Source organism: Solanum pennellii, chromosome 4 (genome assembly GCF_001406875.1).
Source record: "Solanum pennellii chromosome 4, SPENNV200".
Classification (NCBI taxonomy): domain Eukaryota; kingdom Viridiplantae; phylum Streptophyta; class Magnoliopsida; order Solanales; family Solanaceae; genus Solanum; species Solanum pennellii.
Window position 1 is genome coordinate 73,568,925 of NC_028640.1, and position 22,689 is coordinate 73,591,613.

A 22,689-nucleotide genomic window follows, 5' to 3' on the forward strand; every position below is an offset into this window, starting at 1 on the left:
GCTGTTAAAAAGGATTTACGCTAACTCAATTCAATTCAATCCTAATAGGCTAGAGAGTTAAATGGATTGAATGGACTGATATTTTTAATTAAAGGATCTATAAAATAGCAGCCCAACAAACCTAATTCTAAGCGGGCCACGGATTAACCCTTCAAAAAAAATGAAAAATATTATTTTCACAGAAAAAATATTAAATGCTTACATCTATAAACACAATATCTATAGTGCATAAATATCAAATAACTCCATCACTAGCACTACAAGATATATAATTAATGTTTTGTCTTTCTACAAATTAAAAGTAATTTAGGTATCTTTAAATAGTAGTACAATTAACGTATCACAATAAGTGTTCTAAGGATATCTAGAAGAATGAGTCAAGGAAACGGAAAAAAGTTTGTAAAGAAGCTCACATCAACTAATATGGCCACTTGTGCAATCTTCATCTCTTACTTTTAAGGGAAAAGTATAATTTTTGGCCAGATGGCCAGATTTTTATTACATTTAATTCGCCGTCTCAATCGCATTTCAATTTATGAGGTGTGCTGATAAAAATAAATAGACAAGAATAAAGTACTTTTCAAACTAGTTGACTAAAATAAGTTGCTGATGTTTGTATGGTTATTAACCATTAAGAAAAGCGCTTGATATAACTTTAAATTTGATTGTTTAGAATTGATATATCTTTTTTTATGAAAATAATTTATATATAATATCATTATTATATAAATAACTCACATAAATAACATTTTAATACATTTGACCAACTTTAATTGAAGATCATAAAACTAAAATATATATTTTTTATTTTCATAAATTTCATAACATATCAAACTATTTTATTCTTTTTTAAACAAATGAAGTAAGAGACATTAATTACTACTCACCATTTTTCTGAATTTTACATTTCAAACCAATAAGTCGACTAGTATTCTTTCCAAACTCAAAACGAGTTTCACAATTCAATTGTGTTTCACGTGATCCTTTAATTTAATACCACTAATATATAGTGGGGTAATACTGTCTATATATAAAACTATATACTACGCAGCAATAAATTGTCAAGAACTCAAAGTTCAAGCATTTTTTTTTCTTCAAATAATTATTTCAGCCATGCAGAACTTTTATAATTCAAATTCCTCTTATTACTACCTAGCTATCATCTTTATATTTTTCCTCATAATTTTATTGAAACATTTGATTCATCCAAAAAAAAATTTACCACCTAGTCCTTTGTCTCTTCCAATAATAGGTCATCTTTACCTTATCAAAAATTCACTTCACCAAACATTAAACTCTTTATCAACTAAGTATGGTCCGGTTATATACCTACGTTTCGGGTGTCGAAATTTATTGATTGTGTCCTCTCGATCCTCGGTAGAAGAATGTTTCACGAAAAACGATGTTGTATTTGCAAACCGGCCACGTAGCATGCTAGGTGACCGTGTTTCTTTTAATTATACTTCTCTTTTTTTGGCACCGTACGGTCAACTCTGGAGAGTTCTGCGCCGTCAAACGGCGATTGAATTCTTCTCTTCGAACAGTCTTCAAAAGTCTTCTTTAATTCGAAATGAAGAAATTGAAATTTTGATTCGCTCTTTATTTAAAGCTAGTGAAAATAATACACGTGGCGGTACTAGGGTTGACTTGAATTGTTGGGCTTTTACTTTTGTGTTTAATATTATGATGAGAATCGGTACTGGAAAAAGTTGTGTGTGTGAGGAAGATATAGGAATGGAAAAGGGAAAAAAGATAATTGAAGAGATGAGGGGTGTTTTCTTTGCTAATTTGTTGGTTTTAAACGTTTGTGATTTTTTGCCAATTTTGAAATGGTTTGGGTATAAAGGGATTGAGAAAAAAATTGATTTAATGAGTATGAAGAGAAATAAATTTTTAAACAAATTACTTGACGAATTTCGACACAAAAAAAATAGTAGTGGTAGTGATCATGAAGCTAAGGGGAAGAAGGCGACGCTAGTTGAAACTTTATTGTCTCTGCAAGAATTTGAACCTGAATTCTACACGGACGATCTCATTAAAAGTCTTCTAGTGGTACGTACATATGTTCCTTCAAACTATAGCATAAAGTTGGTAGTATTAGATGTGCTTGATTTGCTTTAACAATTACTATACGTACTATCAACATATATATATATATATATTCGTTGTATACATTATATATCCTTGCAAATTTTGCTGGCGTGTCTTTTTGAGTATAAACGTGAAGATAATTGGCTCGCTGTCGTTATTAGTTTCTAAAGATAGTAAATAGAGAAATCACATGATTAGACATACTCCATTTATCATATATAATATTATTACTTATATTTAAAAATATTACGTATCTTACTGCTTAAGCTGAGAGTTTTCTACCATATATTAAGGAAGATACATTTAGATATATATATTGATGCTATCAAATATACTAAAATAAAGAGAGATAAGAGCAAGATAGGGAGGGAGATGAGAGAGATTTGTCACCAGATAATGTAAAGTCACTTGGATATAGTTTATCGAGAAAAAATACACCTAATATTAATCCTAATGTATTTCAAAGTACATGTATCTAGACACAACGAAATCTAATAAAATTCACAATATTACAGATTAAAATGTATCTAAGTAATTACTTTTTTAACTAGTGAATTTATATAAGCGTTCCTTATGAATATTAGAGTAAATTATAACCCAATACCTTTGGGTCATCTAGTATACAAAATCTATGTACATAGACCATATATAGTGTATAGATAATGTAAACTTAATACTAATATACACATATATAATTTGGTTTTACTAATTATGTGTGTTTATGGTGTTTTAGGCTTTGTTTGTTGCGGGAACAGAGACCACATCGATGACAATTCAATGGGCAATGCGACTTCTTTTAGCTCACCCTAAAGTATTTCAAAAATTGAGATTCGAAATCGATAGCAAAGTTGGGAATAATCGTTTATTAAACGACTCCGATTTCAATAATCTTCCTTATTTACAATGTGTTATAAACGAGACGTTGAGATTATACTCTCTAGTACCACTTCTATTGCCTCATTACTCATTAGAAGATTGTAGTGTTGGTGGCTACCATGTACCAAAAAATACAATCCTAATGGTTAACGCTTGGGCCATTCATAGGGACCCCGAGTTATGGGACGAGCCTCAAAAATTCATACCTGAGAGATTTGAGGATATGGATGGGGCGAAAAAAGAAGGGTTTAATTATAAATTTATACCATTCGGTATGGGAAGAAGAGCATGCCCCGGAGCTAAAATGGGCATGCGTACTGTTTCATTGGGGTTGGGTTCGTTGGTTCAATGGTTTGATTGGAAAAATGTGGAATTAGATGAAAATTATAGTAATATGGATGAATACTATAATTCTAATGTAATTTCAAGTAAGGATAAGCCTTTTGAGGCTATTTGCATTCCTCGTCAGCATTAATTTCGAATAAGAATTGTGTGGGTTTGTGTAATAAATAAGTATGCTAAAATGTATCTTGGATTGGTGTGTAACATGTGATATATATAAGGATTTTATCTTTGTGTTTTAATGGAATGTGTTACCCAAATAAGATCAATATTGTGGAAATGGATTAAGAGTGTGTCTCGATTGATTTATACTTTCGTTTTTATTTTATATGAGTATAGCTTAATTTCAGATGGAGTTTAAAAAAAGTGACTTTAGAAATTTGTGGTTTAAAATAAGGCATTTCATTAATGGTAAAATATATATTTTAAAGTTTATGTTACTATTTAATACAGAAATTTGTCAGTTTTTGACTAAATAAAAAATAAGTCATATAAATTGACGCAAAGAAAATAGTGTTTTTCAAGTTAAAATAATTTTTAAAGCGATTTTATAGTATTTCAATAAAATAAAATATTATTTTTAAGCTAACAAGACAAAAATAAATAAAAAATAAGAAGTTATAATTCTTAATTTATGATTTTTTTATTTATAAGCAACAAATTTGAACTATAAGCTCAAACGTGCTCATTCTTTAGTAGATTTCCCAAAAACAGTTAATTATCCTCTTGTATTTCCCATTTATACATAACAGTAAATTATTCTTGTTATATATGATCTATACAAGACTTGTATCTTATTCTGAAACAGATTTTTATTTTATTTATCATTTTTGATATATAAAAAAAATATTTTTTTCCATATTTTATCCTTAATATTAAAAACTAATCTCCAAATCGTTCTCAAAGATCTAATACTAAAAGATTAATTAATATGGATATGATGATAAAATAACTATGTCAATAATTATTTTCTCATACCAAATTTAATACTGATAAGTAAAAATGAACAAAGACATAATAGCCAAATCCATATTAATTTTTTTTACATTAAGAAAAGCATAGTACGTATTAAACGCCAAATGTTTGTTACACTCGTGAGTCGTGACCCTTCGCTTTCACTCTCTCAATCCTTTTTCGTAAAGTGATAATACTACAATAAAAATATATATATCAATTGTCCTTTGTTTGTTGATAAAGTAAAGATTAGTTTTTTTTTAAATACATTTCAGTTTCCACATACTTTCTTTATAATGAAAAAGTCACTCTAATTTTAAACTTTTCTTTCAAAAAAAGTTTCATAGTACGTGACTTTTTGAGAGAAAAAACCTTCATAATTTAAGTAACTTTACGAGAAAAAAGTTTATAATTAACTGATTTTTTTTAGACAAACTTCTTTTTTTGTGGAATTAGTTGATACTTGACAACCACGCATGTATGTCAGTTTCACTCATAGGTGGACTCATGTCCATGTGCACTCGTTAACTTTGAGAAATGAGTTTCTGAATGAATAAAAACAAATAAGAAAAATGTGTACAAAACTTAGTCTCTCCATCTATCGACCTCATCCAGTCATCGTTTATCCTTTTGCATTTGTCGATTACTTAAATTGGTCAGCAATATGATCATGCTTTTCGTTTCTACGTACTAGGAACTTATCACTCTAACTACTAACTAACTTCATGCTTAGGTACTTTCAACGGTATATTATAAAACGATCCAAATAGGCTCATACTTTAATAGATTTCCCAGAACAGTAAATTCCTTTTGTTATCTATACATAACTTGTATGTCCCATTCATCCACAACAACAAATTATTTTTGTTATGATCTATATATAACTTGTATTTCCTATTATCACACTCACAAAAAAAAATTAAATAGATTAAATTTCTGCCAATTCAAAATCAGTATTTAAATACGTTACTTTACTAAAAGAAAATATTGTACATATAAAATAGAATTCTCAACATTTAGAAAATAAATAAAAGTATTGAAAAATATTTTTTATCAGAAAATATCAAAGAAATATAAACGGAACATATTGTTAGATAAACTTTTTTATACAATAGATGGAAACTTTTGTTTTGAAAATGAAAATAAAAATAATTCCATTCGATGCCAATTTCATGGAAGATGAATATTTCCTTGTCAAAATTGGAAAACTTAAATAGAAACCTCTCTTCTTTTAATCATGGTTAATAAGTATTACCTTTTCGATTAAGAAAATTGGTTAATCGAGACCTCTTATATTTAGGTAATAAGTATATACATTTGTTACACATTTAAGCTGGTAACGGGATAAAATAGAGAGAGGAGAAATAAAAATTCCTTCCGTTCATTTTTGTGGGTCATTTATTTTTAAAATAGATTTTTATTTTTTTATTTATCCATTCTGACACATAAAAATAGACAGTTTTTTCATGTTTTACCGTTAACATTAAATACTAATAATCTCCAAATATCATTCTTGAAGACCTAATATATACTAAACATTAATTAATAGAGATATTAAGATAAAATATCTATATCAATAATTAGTTTCTTAATAGGTATGTCAAGTTAAACAATAACAAGTAAAAATGAATAGAGCCTAGAAGTGATAAGAACCAAATTCATGCTATTATTTTTTGCATTAAAAAACATAGTATTAAACGCGGAATGTTTTTTAAACTTGTGAGTCGTTACCCTTAGCTTTCACTCTCTCTATCGTGAAGTGATAATGCTACAATAAAATTATAGTATATATTATCTATTGAGAGTACTTGAATTTGTCAATAACTTAATCAATTGCCCTTTCTTGATAAGGTAAAGACTACTTCAATAAATTTCAGTTTTCACCAACATTTTAACTTTGAGAAAGTTACTCTAGTTTTGAACTTTTCTCTTAAAAAAAGTTTTCATAATTGTGTGATTTTCTGAGAGAAAAGCTTCAATAGTTGAATAATTTTCTGAAAGAAAAGTTCATAGTTAAGTAAATTTTGAGTTAAGAAACATAATCGAATGACTTTCTGAGAGAAAAATTTATAGTTAAGTGACTTTTGAGAAAAATTTATCTATGATATTATCTCTATTTTATACAAACTTCTTTATCATGTGATTAGTTGAAACTTGACAACCACACACATGTATGCTAGCCAGAGGTGGACTAATGTGCATGTGGGGTTATGTGCACTAGTTCGATTTTTTTATTTATAAATACCGATAAGCTAATATTTATCTTGAAATATATATATATATATATACTTCAAAAAGATAATACTAAGCGTAGTATATAGTTAACTTGTGCACCTTATGTAGTTTGCACTTCTTTGACCAATGGTAAAGACTAATTATTAGACAGAAAAATATATTTAACCTATATACTTCGTATTTTCGTTACTATTCACACGATTATTCTTATGTCGTTATTGAAAATTTCACTTGCGTTTATGTTAAAATTATAATTTCTCCGTTAGTTGTTTTCTTCTTTCTAACTGTCTCTTAAATTATTATTAGTGTTATTTTGTTATAGAAACGTAGAAATTTGGTTTACTTGAATTTGTCATTTACTTAAATGCGATCATTGCTTACGAAAATTTTTTAGCCTCCACACATTGAGAACTGATATGTATATATGAAACACAAATCTGTTTACTAAAACTACACTGCCTTTGACTTATAAAATCTACAATTACTCTGTTTTTGGCCATGGAGATTCTCAACTCTTACTACTTATTGCTATTTTTTGTTGTCTTTTTGTTAAAATACTTTCGTTCCAAAAATCGTTTACCGCCTAGTCCTCTATCTCTTCCAATAATTGGTCATCTTTACATGATCAAAAATTCAATTCATCAGACATTAACCTCATTATCAGCTAAATATGGACCAGTTATGTACCTCCGGTTTGGCTGTCGAAACTTGCTTGTGGTAACTTCTCCATCCGCTGTTGAAGAATGTTTCACTAAAAACGATATTATATTTGCGAATCGTCCTCAGACTATGACTGGAGATAAGTATTCGTTCAACTATACGGCTGTTGTTTGGGCTTCTTATGGTTATCTTTGGAGGGCGCTTCGCCGTCTAATGGTAATTGAGATTTTCTCTTTCAATAGCCTTCAAAAGTCTTCTGCATTGAGGAGTGAAGAAATTACAATCCTTATTCGCGGTTTATTTGAAGCTAATTGTAATAGGAGTGGGAGTAGTAATGTGAAAATTAACTTGAGTAATTGGGTTTCTAGTTTTGCGTTTAATGTTATGATGAGAAGTGGTACTGGGAAACGTTGCGTAAGTGAGGAGGAGATAGGAACAGAGAAAGGTAAAGAAATTATTGATGAGATCAAGGGATTTTTCTTCGCGACGTTGTTGCCTTTGAATGTGTGTGATTTCTTGCCAGTATTGAAATGGTTTGGGTATAAAGGGATTGAGAAGAGGATGGTTTTAGCTCAGAAGAAGAGAAATGAATTCCTGAATAGTCTATTTGACGAATTTCGACAGAAGAAAGTTAGTCCTATTAGTGTTTCGGAGTCTAGTTCTAATGGAAACAGAGAGAAGAAGGACACACTAGTTGAAACTCTATTGTCTCTGCAAGAATCAGAACCCGAATTCTATACAGATGATCTCATTAAAAGTGTTCTTCAGGTACATTCGATCAAATTTTTTTTAATTATAGTCTTGATATATTTCGACTTTAAGGTAACTTCACTAATTAGAGTTTGACAGGTTTTGTTTATTGCGGGAACTGAGACCACATCAATGACAATTCAATGGGCGATGCGACTTCTTTTAGCTAACCCTGAGGCATTTCACAAGCTGAGAGCTGAGATTGACAACAAAGTGGGGAATGAGCGTTTGCTTAATGAATCTGATTTCACTAGTCTACCTTATTTGCAGTGTGTTATCAACGAGACGCTGAGATTATACCCTCCAGCACCGCTTCTTTTGCCTCACTACTCATTAGAAGATTGTACTATTGGTGGCTATGATGTACCTAAACATACAATCCTAATGGTTAACGCTTGGGCAATCCATAGGGACCCCGAGGTATGGGATGAGCCTGAAAAGTTTAAACCGGAGAGATTTGAGGGTATGAAAGGGGAAAAAGAAGGGTTCAATTATAAATTTGTGCCATTTGGAATGGGGAGAAGAGTCTGCCCTGGAGCTGCAATGGGCTTACGTACTGCTTCGTTGGTTTTGGGTTCGTTGATTCAGTGGTTTGATTGGGAAAATGTGGAATTTGAGGAAAACTTGGATGCGTGCTATAATGCTAGAATTACTTTGAACAAGGAAAAGCCTTTGGAGGCCATATGCATCCCACGCCAGAATTGTATTCGATATCTTGACCAGCTCTGAATTTATTATCTATGTAGTGTAAGGATCTATCTTTGTTTTCTCAGTGAATGTTTATAAATAAGTACACGAGTTTAAGGACAAGGTAGAACAACTCTTTCGATGTGTTGTTTCAACATTTCGCCCATGGAGAATCTGAACTTTAACTACTACTATTTAGCTACTATCTTGATATTTGTTGTTACCATCTTTTTGATCAAACATCTGTTCTATCCCGTAAAACCTTTACCACCTAGTCCTCTGTCTCTGCCAATTATTGGCCATCTTTACCTCATCAAAAATTCACTTCACCAAACTAATTATGGACCAGTTCTGTACCTCCGATTTGGCTGTCGAAAAATTGCTTCTTGTGTCTTCTCCATCTGCTGTGGAAGAATGTTTCACGAAATAACGATATTGTATTTGCAAACCATCCTCTAAGTATGGCTGGATATAAGTTATCCTTCAATTAATTATAAGATCATTATAATCAGAGCTCTCGTGTTTGAGTTCTTTAATACATAATCATCTTGGTTAGAGAGCGTCTTACAATCCAATACGGAATTAGTCTAGACAAGCACGTACACTGGATACTAGATGAGAAAAAGTTAAGAACAAGAATCAAACCCATATCAAACTGAACAACATTAAAAACACATCAATTCTCCAAATACCAAAACATCTAAACTAACTTTATAAACTATCCATAAACTCCTTATCAGTTTCAAGAGAAGCCATGAAGTGAGGTAAAAGGCACACTTCCAAATCCATGCTACCAACACCTTCAATTCCTTCGTACAAACTAACTTCCCCATCAAACTTATGTGCATATCCACTTCTAAGTGCCACTCCTTTTCCAAATCCAAATTCATGTCCATCATGGTTAATGGCTCTATCATGATCGAAAAACGATTGGACAATTAAAGGCACATCTTTTGGTGAAAGTATATCAGAAACAGTTGAATCAAGATTAGCATGGATAAATCTTGCACCAGGGGTATTAACACAGTTGATCGATAAAGACGGTGTAAAGAGGGGGACTTTCTTGTTTTAAGTGTTTTGAAACGACCAGCTAATGGGTAAAAATGAACAAAGGTGATTGAGAGTGAATTCTTTAAGCTTTTGCAATAGAGGATCAAGTTGAAAAGATGATGGCTTGGTGAAAAGGAGACCTTTTTGGATATATTGAAACGAAAGCATGGCTATATCCCATGATGATAGATAAACAGGCTTTTTCGACTCTTCTGAATCGTAAAGTGGCTTGATGAAACAATCTGAAATGTGTTGAACAGTAGGTGAAGATGCCATTTGTTTTTGCTTCTTGTTATTGCAGTATGAAGATTTGGTTTTTTTAGAGTATTTAATGCCTAGTTCTACCTACTAACACCCTCGTTTGGATGATTGTTACCCGTTGTGTTGTATTGTTAGTTTAGATACAATGTTCGTTTTTATTCTAGAGAAAATTAGAACAAGGAAGAGCCTTTGGAGGCTATTTGTATTCCGCGCCAGTACTGTTTTCAGTTACTTAATCTGCTCTAAGTCAATTCATTGCAGTATAGATCTGCTCCTGCTTATGTAAAAAATTTGAATTTACCTTTGTGTTCTGTTAGAGTGAGTAAAAACCTCATGTTGGTTGTGGAATGGAATAGACTTGGACAATCCTCCCCTCGTAAACTAACTCTAGATTGACCATCGCCCATCGGCCTTAGGATGAAAGGTTGTGCTAAGACTCACTCTGCTACCCAACGCGTTCCGTAGGCTTTGCCATACGGCTGGCCTTAGTCTGTACCTTGATTTTATTTCATATTTGTTGCATGTGAAACACCCTTAAAATATGGAGCCCCATACAATCAAATCGAATAAAATCTCTATCTACAATGTCAGCGCCATATTTTGTAATAGCAGAAACCTTTAAACTTTAAAAGATAAAAGGTTAACGTGTTGACGTGTTGTAGTCTTAAGGGTGAAATAATATCTTACAAGATCTAAAAATCAGCTCATTCATTAAAATAAGTTCAAAGTTAAAAGACTTTTTAGTGTACACATGCATTTGACATCAGTGCTTACTTCAATTTAATTGACCTTATAATAAACGACAACACAAAATCTTTTGAAATTAATACAATCAGCCCATGCAACAACATTATTGGATAAAGTCTTTCCTCTGCTAGGGCCTTGTGTCTTCGCGAAGCTTTTGAAAAGATTTGATTCTTTCTACTAAACTCGGTGGTTAAAGTATTGCTTTCATTCGGCGAAAATTATTATTCGTGAATATGGAGATTGGATTCATATTACCAACTATACTCTTGATTTTCTCCATATTTTTTTTTCTAAAATTGCAAAATGCAAGAAGGAAAAATCTTCCTCCAAGTCCACCATTTTTACCAATTATTGGACATCTCCATCTCCTCAAATCTCCAATTCACCAAACCTTCAAATCACTTTCTAGCAAATATGGTCCAATTATGTACCTATATTTTGGTACATCTCAAGTGATAATCGTCTCCTCTGCCTCAATCGCGGAGCAATGCTTCACGAAAAATGACATTATTTTCGCGAATAGACCAAAATCTCTAGCTAGTAAACACCTTGGCTATAACCACACAACAATTGGATTCTCACCTTATGGTGACCATTGGCGTAATCTTCGCCGAATTTCTAATATTCAAATATTTTCCACTTTTACCCTCAACAGCTCCTCTTCCATCCGCACGGAAGAAGTCCAATTCGTTGTTAAAAATTTAATCCAAGAGTACAAAGGAGGAATTACTCAAAAAGTGAAACTGAAAATTCTATTTGAGAAATTAGTTTACGATGTGTTAACGAAAATGGTTGCAGGTAAACGTTGGGCCGAGTCATCGACTGATGACTTGTTCGGCCCAACTATGATTATGAACATTTGTGATTATATTCCAATACTTAAATGGATTGGATTTCAAGGACTGGAGAAGAATTTGGTGGAGTTGAAGATAAGAAGAGATGAATTTCTTCAGGGCCTAATCGATGAATGTCGAAAGAGCAGAGCTGATAACAAAACAATAATTCATACGTTGTTGTCTTTGCAGAGAGGCCAGCCAGAATGTTACACAGATGATATTATTAAGGGTGTCATCATGGTAAGCTCATTCATATTCCCTCCTTTTCATTTTTTGTCTGAGTTTAAGACAAATATACCTCCAAACAATCATATTTTATGCAGATATTCACCGTCATACTTTTTGGGCGTTAGTGTCTATGTCGTGTACAACTAGAGCAAATTTGTGCATTATACTAACGGCATATACGTGTGATAATCTTATCCACCGACCCGACATTTATTAAATATCGGATCAACGGATAAAATTATCCCACGTGTCCCTATTTAGTCTCCCGTTATAGTAAAGGGCATATATGCTCTAATTTTTGGACACCAAAGGCACCAATGTCCCAAAAGTATGACGGAGGGTATCTGCATAACATTTACGATAATTCAGGGTATATTTGTCCACTTTCCGGTATCTGCATAACATTTACGATAATTCAGGATATATTTGTCCACTTTCCCTTCAAAATATGTATAATAGTAATATTTTGAATGATGTTTTTAACTTCAGGATATAATGTCCCAAAATTATTTGTGTGTTAATTTGACGAGTTTAAGAAAGTAAGCGAGTTTTTTTTAATATTATGATGTTAAATTTAAAATAGGGGAAAAGGATAAATATATCTCCGAACTATCGTAAATGGTATGTAGATATCCACCGTCATACTTTTGGCATATTGGTGCTCATGACGTCTAAAAACCAGAGAAAATATGCCCTTTATATTAAAGGACATACACGTGTCATGATCTTATCCATCTATCCAACATTTATTAAATATCGGATCAACGGATAAGACTGTCTCACGTGTCCCTATTTGTTAGAGTGAAAAAACATATATGTTCTAATTTTTGGACAGTAAGAGCACCAATGTCCTAAAAGTATGACGGATGGTATTTGGATACTATTTATAATAGTTTAGGAGTATATTTGTCCTCTTTCCATTTATAATATGTATAATAGTAACATTTTGATTGATGCTTTCAACTTTTGTTGATTTTTAAAGGTAATGTTTACTGCTGGAACACATACATCAGCTGTAACAATGGAATGGGCAATGTCACTGTTACTAAACCATCCAGAGGTAATGAAAAAGGCTAGACTCGAAATCGACAACCTCATCGGAGAAACACGTCCATTAGAGGAACCAGACATCCTTAAATTACCATATTTGCGTTGCATAATCAATGAAACATTAAGGTTATTTCCTGCTGGACCACTTTTAGTCCCACATTTTTCAACACAAGAATGTACAATTGAAGGTTACCATATTCCTAAAAGTACAATATTGTTTGTAAATATTTGGGAGATTCAAAGAGATGGTAAAATTTGGGAAGATGCAAATGAGTTTAAGCCAGAGAGATTTGTAGGGGGGATTGAAGGATGTAAATTTATACCATTTGGTATGGGTAGAAGGGCTTGTCCTGGTTCTGGACTTGCTATGAGGTTAATTGGTTTAGTTTTGGGCTTATTTATTCAATGTTTTGAGTGGGAAAGAATTGGGGAAGAATTGGTGAGTTTAGATGAAAGTTGTGGGCTTATGTTAAGTAAACTTGAGCCTTTAGAGGCATTGTATAGGCCTAGAGAGTCTATGGTTGCACTCTTTTCTCAACTTTGAGTTTAATATGAAATTAGTAGAACGTTATGTGTGTAAAGATCGCGTTCAGTTCGTGAATTTTCACTGGATATATTTTTTTTTTATGTAAGTGAAACTCTAGTATATTTTACTTTTAAAGATAGCTTTGTCCTGGACTTGCAAATTCCTCATATAAATATCTCCGAGTTTCACTTATGGAATTTGAAGCGACATGAAAAATGTCTGTGTTTTTTAATTACGACGGCTGGAAAGTGGACATTTGTGAATGATATTTTTGATACTATTTTGAAAAATAGTTTATATTCTGAAATATCAAATTTCACACGTGAAACTTTAGGATATTTGTTAATTTGACAGTAAAAGATATCTCCAACTTATACTTTTAAATCCACAAGTAAATATCTCTAAGGTTCATTTATAGAATTTTAAGTTTCGTGAGAATGTCTATTTTTCTATTATAAGGGCTAAAGAGTAAATATTTGTGAATGTCATTTTTTGGTACTATCTTGACACATTTTAAATTCTGATTAAATTTCACTAGTTGGTACTATCTTGACACATTTTATATTCCGATCAAATTTCACTAGTGAAACTTTAAGATATTTGACTTTAAGTTATATTTTCGTCTTGAATTTTCACACCTCACAAACTTCATTTGTGAAATTTAACAATGTCTCTTTAATTTTCACTATGTGACCAAGTCTATTATTCAATTTTACAAGAGCCGAAAAGTGAATATTTATGAATTTACTCTTTACGTGTTATTATATCCTGAAGTTAAACTTGGATATAAAGATTCAAAGCTAACATAATTTTTTCAAATCACGTTGAATTTATGGAGTATTAAGGTATTTATTCATGAATAAAACTTTAAATATTTGTTAAATAAGTCAAGAAAGGCAGCGGTATTTGGCTGTAAAATTTAATTAATTATTCCGATTTTAAACTTGATGTATAAAATTTAAAGTTTGGGAAAATAAATCTTCCTCCGTTCATAATTATCCATCATTTTAGTTTGGTGAGAGTTCAATTATCGTATAATTAAACTTTGGCATTGCTTTTAGCATAATTAAACGTTCACGCTATTCTTTGCTTCCATTTAAGATATTTTTATTAGGACGCATAACAAATGCTAAAATTGTATAGCTTGATAATTATAGTACGAATTACTTTATATCACTCAACTATATAGAGTTCAAGTTTTATACCAATATGGTGTTACAATGGTTGTGATATATCTGCACTTAATGAGAGATTTCGGTTTAAAATTCTTAAGATTGAAAAAAATCTTGTTGAGAGCATCGCTCACATTAATAAGTCTTGAAATATGCGAATTCAAATTTAGTCGAATTTCAATGCTGACACAAGTGACAGATGAAATAAGTCTAGGTCAAACTAGTAAATGAGAAATATTCAATTAATATTAACGATTTTAACTTTGTATATTCAATATAATTTTCTGACATAGTGGATTCATTAAACCTCTTGTGCACCTAGCACCGCCCCTATTTTTAACAATGAAATGAAAAAAAACATGATATGTCCTACAATTTATTGCTAAACCAACTGCGTGTTTCTCATTTTCCATTAAAATTATCAATTCAAATAATGGAGAATCTTGCAACACATAGACAAGTTGATATTGGTCTAGTCTATTACTTGACTATGTGGTACGTAATAACTACATCAAAAATAATATTTCACGTTCGTTTATAATAGTTTAGTAGCCGCCAGATACAACTCTTTGTGAAAGTCGATAAAGACTATAACAACATTAAATCTAATAGAAACTAACAAAAAAATTCAATATTCTTTGTTAATGTATATTTTTACCGTTGCTAAAATATATATATATATAAGGATAATCCAGCTTGTCATCTAATTTATACTGTTCTTCATTAATATTAAATACTGTTGACCTAGTGTCTAGTCTTTGATTTATCAAAATTAGTGGACTAAACTAAAGTATTAATTCAGCACGTTGGATTTCTTTCAAACTAAATAAAGAATAGTGGTTAACGTTTCCCTTTCATTATATTTAATCAACAGTTGATTAAATTAAACTATATATTAGTACTCTCACTAATTCTCATCTCCAAAGCAATCTTAAATTTGTTGATTCAACAATGGAGAACCAATATTACTACTATCTTACAATCTTTTTTGTTCTTATTTTTTACAAATATTTCTTCAATCCTAGAAGAAATAATTTACCACCTAGTCCACTTGCATTTCCAATTATAGGCCATCTTTACCTTTTGAAAAACAAACCATTGTTGACACTTACTTCATTATCAGCAAAATATGGTCCTGTTTTGTATCTTAGGTATGGCTCTATGCCTGTACTTATTGTCTCGTCACCGTCAACTGTCGAAGAATGTTTCACCAAAAACGATATCATTTTTGCAAATCGATCACGTACCATGGCAGGTAAATTTTAAGTTTATGAATTCTGAATAAATACGTCATTACATAGTCTAGACCTAAGTTATTGGTTTTTTCGAATGCCCTTAGTAGGAAGGACATTTTTTATGTGTAATGTTATGTTTTGAACTTATATTTATCGTTAAGTTTAAATTCTGAATTTTCATTTGATCGCAGGAGACCAGTTGACATTCAACTATACGGCCTATTTTTGGGCTCCTTATGGACAATTATGGAGGAGTCTTAGAAGGTTGACTGTTATGGAGCTTTTATCATCAAACAGCTTACAAAAAACATCCAATATCCGGGATGAAGAAGTTGTTAACTTTACGCGTTCATTATTCAAATTTTGTAATGGTAGAAGCAGAAATGTGGATTTGACAAACTGGATTTGTACTTTTAGTTTCAACCTTGTGAACAAAATTGTCGCGGGGACACATTTAGTGAGTGAGGAAGATGCTGGGATGGAGAAGGGGATAGCGATGATCGAAAGACTAAAAGGGATTTTTTTCGTAGATATACCAGTTTTGAATATGTGTGACTTCTTGCCATTTTTGAGGTGGATTGGTTATAAGGGGATGGAAAAGAAAATGAGTTTAGTGCATAATCAGAGAAATGAATTCTTGGATAATTTGCTAGAGGAATTTAGACAGGAGAAAGTTAATGTTGGAAACAGGGTGAAACAGAATACATTGATTGAAACTTTGTTGTCTCTTCAAGAATCTGAGCCTGAATTTTACACAGAAGATGTAATCAAAAGTATTATGCTGGTTGGTATCCTGTTACACTTCCCTTATGTTTCAAAAACACATCTGAATTATCTTTTTTTTCCGGAGTTTCACACCTGAACTATCACCAGGGTAGGAAAAAAGAATAACTGATAGTTTGGTATAGTCAGTTTCGAAGTGTGTTTTAATATATAGGTGATGATAGTTCAGGAATAACCGATAGTATGGGTTGTGAAACTCACAAAAAAAAAGTGATAGTTTAGCTGTGTTTTTGACGATTAACTCTTTCATCTCTATGTACATGTAGAAAGCTAGCTGATTGAATTGTGGTGCAGGTCATATTTGTTACTGGAACAGATACCACATCAACAACCATCCAATGGGCGATGCGACTTGTTTTAGCTCATCCTGAGGCATTGCATAAGCTGAGGGCTGAGATTGATATCCAAGTAGGGAACACGCGTTTGCTAAACGAATCTGATCTCACTAAGCTTCCTTATTTGCATAGTGTTATCAACGAGACGCTAAGATTATACCCTACAGTGCCACTTCTATTGCCTCACTACTCAACAGAAGATTGTACTGTTGGTGGCTACCATGTACCAAAACATACAATCCTATTAGTTAACGCTTGGGCCATTCAAAGAGATCCCGAAGTATGGAAAGATCCTAACGAGTTCAAACCAGAGAGGTTTGAGGCAATAGAAGGAGGAAAAGAAGGAGTTAACTATAAATTTATACCATTTGGAATGGGGAGAAGATCATGTCCTGGAGCTGGTATGGCCACGCGCGCTATTTCATTGGCGCTTGGTTCACTTATTCAGTGCTTTGATTGGCAAAGTGTGGGAAAGGAAAACTTGGCGTTAAGCTACAATTCAAGAATCAAAATTCAGAAAAATAAGTCCTTGGAGGCTATTTGCTCTCCGCGATCCAACTTCGTGCAACTTCTCTCCCAGCTTTGAAACAATAATGTATAAAATGAAAAATGATCCTACTAGTTAATCATTAGAAGTGAATAACATCTTCTTCATCTATCACAGTAAAACAATATTACATCTGCTGATGTTGCAACTTTATTTTCAAAACTAAGCTTTTTATAATACAAATGATTATTGTTTCAGCTTTAACTATATATCGTCATTTTAACAGATGTGTAAACTGATTTAATTTCTTTTAATAGTTTTATACCAAGTCAAACAACTATATGTAAATTGAAATCGAAATAAGTTCAAAGTCTAGGATATCTTACTTAAGTTTCAAAAGTTTGAGTTTCCTCCGAATGTTATCCTTGCATATATAATTGGTTAAATCTAGTCTTTGAAATGTGGCTAGTAATCAAAAGACAATAGTAAGGATTTGTTTGGATATAATTTGAAGTTGAAATTTGATGTAATCTTGTAAGTTAAACTTCTTAAATTATATTTTTTTCTTATAAATATGAAATTTCATAATTTTCATAAATTATCAAACATCTTCGACTCTGTATACAAATTAATGAGCAATATAGGTATTGTAATACCGAACACGGATAATTAATAAATAACATTTTTTAAATAATTTTACAAAAAATTATTAAATAAATCAATAATAATATTAATCAACTATTCTTTAATAAAATCATCTCAATAATACAGACAATTTCTCACACCTAAGTGTTTTTTATAAAATTTGAATCTCTTTACTTTATCTTTTAACAATTTTTTGGTTCAAATTTATATTGAATTCCTGATTTAAAATTAAACCTAATTTTTTTGAACAAATTTCATAATTTAAATTTGAACCTTAAAAAATTGCACATTTTCTTAAAACTTGAAATACTCCCCAAATGCGCCAAAAAAAATCCCAAAAATCACAGCAAGTGGGGGCCAACCAAACGGCCCGCAACTCATTTATTTTGTCTTTAATGTGTCCATTTATTTATTTCTCTCCCTTTTTTTCCATTTCCCCAATTACCCACAAATCACAATTTTCAATTTCAGCGTAACCCTACAAACCCCCCCACCGCTACTCCACCGCACCACCACCACCGATGGCGGAAATCGATTCAGCTCAGTCCCAAGAGACCGTCACTCAGGAGACTCAGAACAAACCAATGACCACTTCCTTCAGCATTTGGCCACCAACTCAGCGCACTCGTGACGCGGTCATCAACCGCCTCATCGAGTCCCTGTCAACACCTTCCATTCTCTCAAAACGTTATGGAACTCTCCCGCAAGACGAGGCATCTGAAACTGCAAGGTTGATTGAGGAGGAGGCATTTGCTGCTGCTGGATCCACCGCTACCGATGCCGATGACGGCATTGAGATACTTCAGGTTTACTCAAAGGAGATTAGCAAGCGCATGATTGACACTGTTAAGTCCAGATCTGCTCCTGTTGCTGCTTCGGAGGGTGAAAGTAAGCCGTCGGAATTACCGGCTGATGCTTCGGAGCCTTCCTCTGCTTCTGGTCTCACTGGAGAGGTCTCATCCGTTGAAACCGAGCCTTGAAGAGGTCATTTGCTTTCTTTTGTTTTGTTAAATATTTGCTTCTGCAGTGAGAAATCATCTAGGGTTTGGTTAATTCAATTACTTGCAAGCTGTATTAACTCAGATAACAGCTTTATGCAGTTTATGGATTGTTAAGGTGTTCAAATGTTATGTTAGATATCATGAAATTGATGCTATCTAAATGAGGTTGATGGAAAAAGTTGTGATTTTGGCATTACTTTGTCTATATTTCCTTTTAATGCCTGTTGATCTGCATACTTGGCTGGAACTGGTGGATGCTTGTTATTGTGCACCTCATTTATATTTCATTTATTTATTTTCTTCTTCGGTCCATTGTGAGGTATAAGGTATAACAATCCCATGGATAAAATGCCGGACTATTTTATCCTGCATTTGATTAAAGGTATTAGCCAATTCTAGGATTATTCGTCACATTATTTTTATACCTTAGGGATGGGATAGGTTATCTCATATACATGTTGGAATAACTTATTCTTGGTAGGTATGCTGTATGAACTCTTGGTTTTATGTTAAGTTTGTGCAAGAATTAATGTATATCGGTTGCTTACCAGTGACCATACCACTGGTAAATAGATGTTTAAGTCTGTGAGAAATGACAGGGATCATATGTAAATGGTTGTCAACTAACAGAAAGAGCTGAAGTTTTTCAAGAGCTAACTTGCATTCACTCAGGTTACTTTGTCAGATAAGAATGTAGGGATAGACCGATAGAGTGAAGCTTTTGTTGTTGCCTAAGGAAATGGTTTTTGAGTAATTGATGATAATATAGTTTCAAGATATATGAACAAGAGGAACTCCTAAATTATCATTTAAGTAAATAGATGAGTAGGGAGGATGGAGTCTTGTAAAGAAATAGTAAGATGTTGGGAGAGTTATGTTGTTTCAACTATAGAAAGTGGGTTATCAATAGCTTTTATTTATTTTAAGCTATAGTGTCGAGCTTAGACAAGCATAATTCCTTTTACATGGCTGGTGTGTTTTGTTTGCTTCCATATTGTCTGGTAGATGTTGAGGTGCATTATCAGTTGAAGAGTTTTTCTATTTCGAGTTCACGTCAAGCGCAATCTATACTTATTTATAAACTCCATGCATGTTCTGGAAAACGTGATAAACTTTAGGTCCCAGAAAACTTTATTTGGTTACATCGAACTCCAGATTATCACAGGGGTTACTTGTGAGTACATTATGTTTAGGCTGAATCCTTCTTACGAAGCTGTTTTCATCTTTTTATCTAGGATTATAGTGACAAACATTGTACTGGTTTTCAGGTTTAACATAATGAAGCTTTATATGTTAGACTAGTTAGTGCAATAGAAAGGTTGAGCTCCGTTCATGGAACTTGTTAAGAGGAGCTTCCAAGATTAAAAGACAGTGATTGTTTTCTGTAAGTCCTGAGCTCCTGGCTTTTTTTGAATACCAGGAAGTGTGTTGTCACTGCTGTGCTTTTTCGTTTGTTTGTATTGTTGCCAAGATCTTTAGTGTTTATATGTGCTGCTATCACATATCACACATTTATGATAGATCGAGGAAGGAATTTCCTAGTTTGCTTCCCTTTATTGGTGGGATAAATTATGTGATAAATGTGAATACAATGTGGTCTATACTTAAATGTAATGCTCATTGGGGAGAATCTGATGAGCTCGGGAACCAACTGTCTAATATCACATGATAGGTACTTATTGCTGTTTGTGATGTCTACTAAATACCATGTATGCTCAAACTAGATGGACTTTAGGGACTCTGGAGAAAAGAAGAACCTCAGAGAAAATGTGATTAGCTTTGGGATTAAGAGAAGTAGGTTTTCTGATCAGTGTTGGTCTATTGGGCGAGTTCTAAATTTTGACAGTCAGTAGTTGCTAATATTTGCAAATGTGGATATTAGTCCCACTTTCTGCAACAAATTTGGACATGCTGAATGCAACATTTGGTAGGTGGTAGTTGGCCAGTATTAGTCTTGACATGTATGACTTGTGAGGAATAACTTGTTATGCTTATAGAGTTTTTTTATGTTTTTTACTTTTTTGGAGAGAGGGGAACCCTTAAAGAACAGAGAGTGGTTGAGCTAAAAAGCTTGACAAGGGATAAAGGAGAAGTATTTGGTCTAGCAAAGAAGAGTCTAATTCCTTGGTTTAAGCACCTGAGAAGGTTGTCTGAGTTTTTTAACTATAGCAGTGAGGGAGGGCCTCATTTACCTTATTTCATGTGCTCTCTTTATTCAAGGTTTAACTCACTCACAACATATGCAAAGAACAAATTAAGTTGGTGTTGAGGGGAAATGTTAAGAATAATTCATCACCAACTTAATTAATAGCTATGTCATTTCATGAAGAATCTAGAATTAGTCAAAGAGTTGTAGAGAATTGGGAAGACCACTCGAGAATGAGAAATTAAGAGTGATTCTAGAAAAACGTTAGGAGTACTCTAGAAGAGAGTAGTAAGTATCTTTCAGTAGATCCTTTCATTACCACTTATAAATAGAGGTGCTCATTTCAATTGTAACCAAGCAAGAGAAAGCAAGTTAGCAAGCAACAAGCGAGTGAGAAATAAGAGAGTTGTTAGAGTGTGCACAGAACTGTAAGACTTGAAGTCCTTACATTGGACTTGATTTCAAAGTTTTCCTTTAATCACTATAATCTTGCCCTCCCAATCATGTTTTTACTACTTTGTGGTGTATTATATATTTACCTCATGACAGCAACTGATCCCCTCTCTACCTCTACAAAGGTAGGGGTAAGGTATGCGTACGCCTTTCCCCACCTCACCTATGGGATATCACTGGTATGTTGTTGTCTTTGCTCTAATGACGACTAGTTTTTCATTCATATATTGAAGTTTGCATTTCACTCAAGATACAAATAATGAGGATTTATCGTTAAAATGGAAGGCATGTGTAGATTTTCAAGACAAATCACATCTTTTTGGAATTCCATGTTGAAAGAAAACTGTTTCACAAGCTATCTTTTGGTCTCTTTTTGATCATGTATGTTTTTTTCAGGCTTAGCTGCTTGAGGAAATTCCAACCTCATCATCAGATCTTCTGGCTTTCGAGTTTGGCTTTCAGGATGCAATGTGGGTGTAGCTTCTAATAGTCAATGTATCTTATTATTGACTCTTGGAGGAACGGAATTAACTCTTTTTAAGAGGTTTATGAATATCGAGTAGTTTTCAAACTTATAAACCTGTCCAGGATGAAAAAAAAAGAAAAAAAGCACCGACTTTATGTATGGCGTATAAGGAGTACAAATAATTTCTCTATGCGGAATGTTGAAAAGTTCAATTAAGTTGTTCCTTGTATGCTGTCATCTTTTTGAAAATCTAGCATTGGTCAAGTATTTTCGAAGCAACTTAGGACCCATCACTCGAAAATCCAACTGACAACTAGTAACTCAAATCTTTGCTACAATAATGACATTACCCGTGTAGTTATACAAATGAGGTTTAGGAGGGTAGGATGCGTGTGGCCATTGCCCCTTTGAGGTTGTTTTCGATAGATTTGTGTGGCCATTGCCCCTTTGAGGTTGTTTTCGATAAGATTTTTGACCAATGCCTAAGTTTTTCAATAAGCAAGCCCAAATTTAGAAGGATGGTAAATTCATAGGAATAAGCAACTTAGTAGACTGAAATAGTAGTATTAGACCTTGTTGGACCAAAAAATGTTCCCTAGTAAAAGCATGTTATAGGAAACATTAGCTTGACTTTTTTGGAATTAAGAGCATGAAGCTACAATTTTTTTCCATT

General features: G+C 32.7%; 5 protein-coding genes across 5 annotated transcripts; all 5 read left to right on the plus strand.

The window, feature by feature from the left end:
• The first annotated feature begins 1,113 nt into the window (after positions 1-1,113).
• LOC107017230 (cytochrome P450 81E8-like) lies at positions 1,114-3,584 on the plus strand. The gene is made up of 2 exons (XM_015217499.2): positions 1,114-2,052; positions 2,825-3,584. Exons 1-2 carry the CDS (start codon positions 1,114-1,116, stop codon positions 3,440-3,442), a joined length of 1,557 nt encoding a protein of 518 aa, XP_015072985.1. The 3' UTR covers positions 3,443-3,584.
• Positions 3,585-6,939: 3,355 nt separating this feature from the next.
• LOC107015862 (cytochrome P450 81F1-like) lies at positions 6,940-8,761 on the plus strand. The gene is made up of 2 exons (XM_015216281.2): positions 6,940-7,926; positions 8,008-8,761. The coding sequence occupies exons 1-2, from the start codon at positions 6,997-6,999 to the stop codon at positions 8,635-8,637; spliced, it is 1,560 nt and encodes a 519-aa protein (XP_015071767.1). The 5' UTR covers positions 6,940-6,996; the 3' UTR covers positions 8,638-8,761.
• Positions 8,762-9,005: 244 nt separating this feature from the next.
• LOC107018068 (cytochrome P450 81E8-like) lies at positions 9,006-13,392 on the plus strand. Its single transcript, XM_015218432.2, has 2 exons — positions 9,006-11,729; positions 12,700-13,392. Exons 1-2 carry the CDS (start codon positions 10,887-10,889, stop codon positions 13,309-13,311), a joined length of 1,455 nt encoding a protein of 484 aa, XP_015073918.1. The 5' UTR covers positions 9,006-10,886; the 3' UTR covers positions 13,312-13,392.
• A 2,014-nt stretch (positions 13,393-15,406) lies between these two features.
• On the plus strand, positions 15,407-17,569 carry LOC107018067 (cytochrome P450 81E8-like). Its single transcript, XM_015218431.2, has 3 exons — positions 15,407-15,720; positions 15,892-16,484; positions 16,778-17,569. The coding sequence occupies exons 1-3, from the start codon at positions 15,417-15,419 to the stop codon at positions 17,402-17,404; spliced, it is 1,524 nt and encodes a 507-aa protein (XP_015073917.1). The 5' UTR covers positions 15,407-15,416; the 3' UTR covers positions 17,405-17,569.
• A 798-nt stretch (positions 17,570-18,367) lies between these two features.
• LOC107018069 (MFP1 attachment factor 1) lies at positions 18,368-22,245 on the plus strand. The gene is made up of 2 exons (XM_015218433.2): positions 18,368-18,934; positions 21,947-22,245. Exon 1 carries the CDS (start codon positions 18,472-18,474, stop codon positions 18,928-18,930), a length of 459 nt encoding a protein of 152 aa, XP_015073919.1. The 5' UTR covers positions 18,368-18,471; the 3' UTR covers positions 18,931-18,934; positions 21,947-22,245.
• The last annotated feature ends 444 nt before the right edge of the window (positions 22,246-22,689 follow it).